At 61.1% G+C, this 2,272-nt stretch overlaps 1 protein-coding gene across 1 annotated transcript in view; it reads left to right on the top strand.

Moving 5' to 3' along the window:
• Window positions 1–1,512: 1,512 nt before the first annotated feature.
• The window catches only part of SLC51A (solute carrier family 51, alpha subunit), a 2,110-nt gene continuing 1,350 nt past the window's right edge, over window positions 1,513–2,272 (top strand). Inside the window, exons 1-3 of the mRNA XM_010182920.1 lie at window positions 1,513–1,535; window positions 1,737–1,825; window positions 2,081–2,241. Of these exons, the coding sequence (XP_010181222.1) occupies window positions 1,513–1,535; window positions 1,737–1,825; window positions 2,081–2,241 (273 nt within the window). The remainder of the gene's footprint in view (window positions 1,536–1,736; window positions 1,826–2,080; window positions 2,242–2,272) is intronic.

Below are 2,272 nucleotides of genomic sequence, written 5' to 3' on the forward strand. Positions count from 1 at the left end.
AAGGCGGGGGTGAGGGGTGTTTGATTGGATTTGCAGTGTGCAGGATGTATGGATGGGGTGTGGGGTATGGGGTACAACGTGGAGAGCTGTGTGTGGCAGGTACAATCTATAGGGGTAGGTGTAGAGTATGGCGTGTAGGGGCTAAGTGTGCAAAGTGGGATGTTTAGGGATGGGGGGATATGGGGCGCAGTGTGTAGGACTAAGCATGCAACCTACAGAGAGGGTTTATGGGGTGCAGTGTGCCAGGTTGGGTGTGGGGTGCAGTCTATAGGGCATGATTTGGTGTATAAACAGTGTGTAGGGACAGAGCTACAGGGTCTGGGTAATGGGGCTGAGGGTTGGGGTGGGTGGTGACACCTCCAGGTCCTGGGGTGCCTCGTGTCCCTCACCTCCACGGAGCAATTGTAGTGGGGGCAGCAGCGGATGTGTGACCAGCTGTGACAGTGGCACCCGCGTGGGCAGCGCTCTCTCCCTGTGCCACAGCACCCCTGCTTCGCCTTGTTCTCCCAGGCCACCGCTGCAAGAGACACATGGGCAGATCGCATTCCCCCCAGCCCCTGGGGGCACCCCCCCATGGAGCAGCCCCTGCTCCCCCATCGCCCTACCTGACCGGAGGAGCCTCAGGTTGTCTACACTGAGCAGAACCAAGGTGGGAAGAGCCAGGAGGAAGAGGATGATGGTTAAGTTGGGGACCAGCAGTGTGATGTGCAGGGCCAGCCAACCGCACCTGTGAGATGGGGTATGGGGAAGATGGGGATGGGGTCAGGCCCAGGGGCTGCAGGAAGGGAGCCTTGGTGTGCTCAGCCCCAGGGGCTGCTGGAGCTGGGCCATGGGGAGAAAGAGGAGGCAGATCCAGGCTGTTTGAGCTGATGGGGAAATTCAGGACCTCGGGATGGGGCTTGGACCATGGCATGGAGTGACTTACAGGAAGGAGACCAGCGAGCTCAGGTAGAGGAGGGTGCTGAAATGAGGTAGGATGAGAAGCTCCATGGTGATGCGGGCTGTGGCCTCACAGGATGCCCGGCACCCTGCTCCCACAGCAACCAAAGCACAACAAATACCCCCATTCCATTTCTATGGCAACCACAGCATCCGCCTTCTCTCTATTCCATTCCCATGGCAACGGCAGCATCCTGCTCCCATGGCGGGGTGCTGGAGACCCGTTTAGGGTGCCAGTGCCTCTGTGGCTTCAGCACAGGGGCCCTGGTCCCCAAGCTTTGGGGACGAGCAGGCGCACCAGCATGGGTGATAACCGCCTTACCCTGCACCCCGGGTTAATAACCGGGCGGCCGAGGCACTCGTTGGGCTGGGACAGTGTAGGGCACACCAATGGGACGGGAGCACTGGAGGCTGCTGGTTAAACTGGAACAAGGCGCGGTCCCTGCCCTGGGGACTCTGACCCCGTGGGCCGGCAAAGGGAGCAGAGGCAGAGGCAGTGCTGAGCAGTCCCACAGCCCTGGGACGGAGCTGGGCAGGATGGACCTCACCATGGAGCTGGCAGAGGAGCCCACCATGGAGCTGGCAGAGGACCCCAGGTGGGTGCTGGGGACCCTCGTGCTGCTTTTACAGCCAGGCAAATCCCACTTTTTAGAACAGCATTTGGGATTACTCCTTCTGTAAAGGAAGGGAGGTGCCTGGGGGCGAGGTGAGGCAGCCAGAGGAATTAGGAGACCCTGTGGGGATGGATGTCCCTGTGTCCCTGCTGGGCCATGCAGTGGTCCCCTTCTTCTCTGCAGGTTCCCCCGCCCGCTGGTGGAGATGCTGATGAGGAACTTCAGTGTGCCCCCAGCCTGCTTCTCCCTGCCACCCACCTCCCGGCAGCTGCTGCAGAGTAGGTGTGGGGGGGACAGAGCAGGGGGACCCTCCTGTCACCCCTGGTGGAAGCAGGACAGAGATGGGGGGGTCCCAGGGAGGGCCAGCTCCAGGGCAGGTGACATGGGAGCATGGCAGCTATGGCATGGCCAGATGTGCTGAGGATGGGGTGAGGGGACTTCCCAAATGTGTGGAGGGGTGGGTGGGGTGGCAGCTCCCTGTTGTGGTGATGGATGGGATAGGATGGGGCTGCTTTCCGACTCCTCCACGGACGAGCTGGACATGGCCCAACTCATCATCATGGGCCTCGCCACCATCATGACGCTGCTGTCGGTGGCAATCTTTGTGGAAGAGGCTTTCTACCTCACCCGCAAGATCCGCTGCCCCATCAAGATGAGGACCCTACGCTGGAGCAGCTCAGCCCCCACAGTGAGCTGGGCTCTGGGGGGCATCACCCTGA

Source organism: Mesitornis unicolor, unplaced genomic scaffold, assembly GCF_000695765.1.
Source record: "Mesitornis unicolor isolate BGI_N332 unplaced genomic scaffold, ASM69576v1 scaffold28944, whole genome shotgun sequence".
Classification (NCBI taxonomy): domain Eukaryota; kingdom Metazoa; phylum Chordata; class Aves; order Mesitornithiformes; family Mesitornithidae; genus Mesitornis; species Mesitornis unicolor.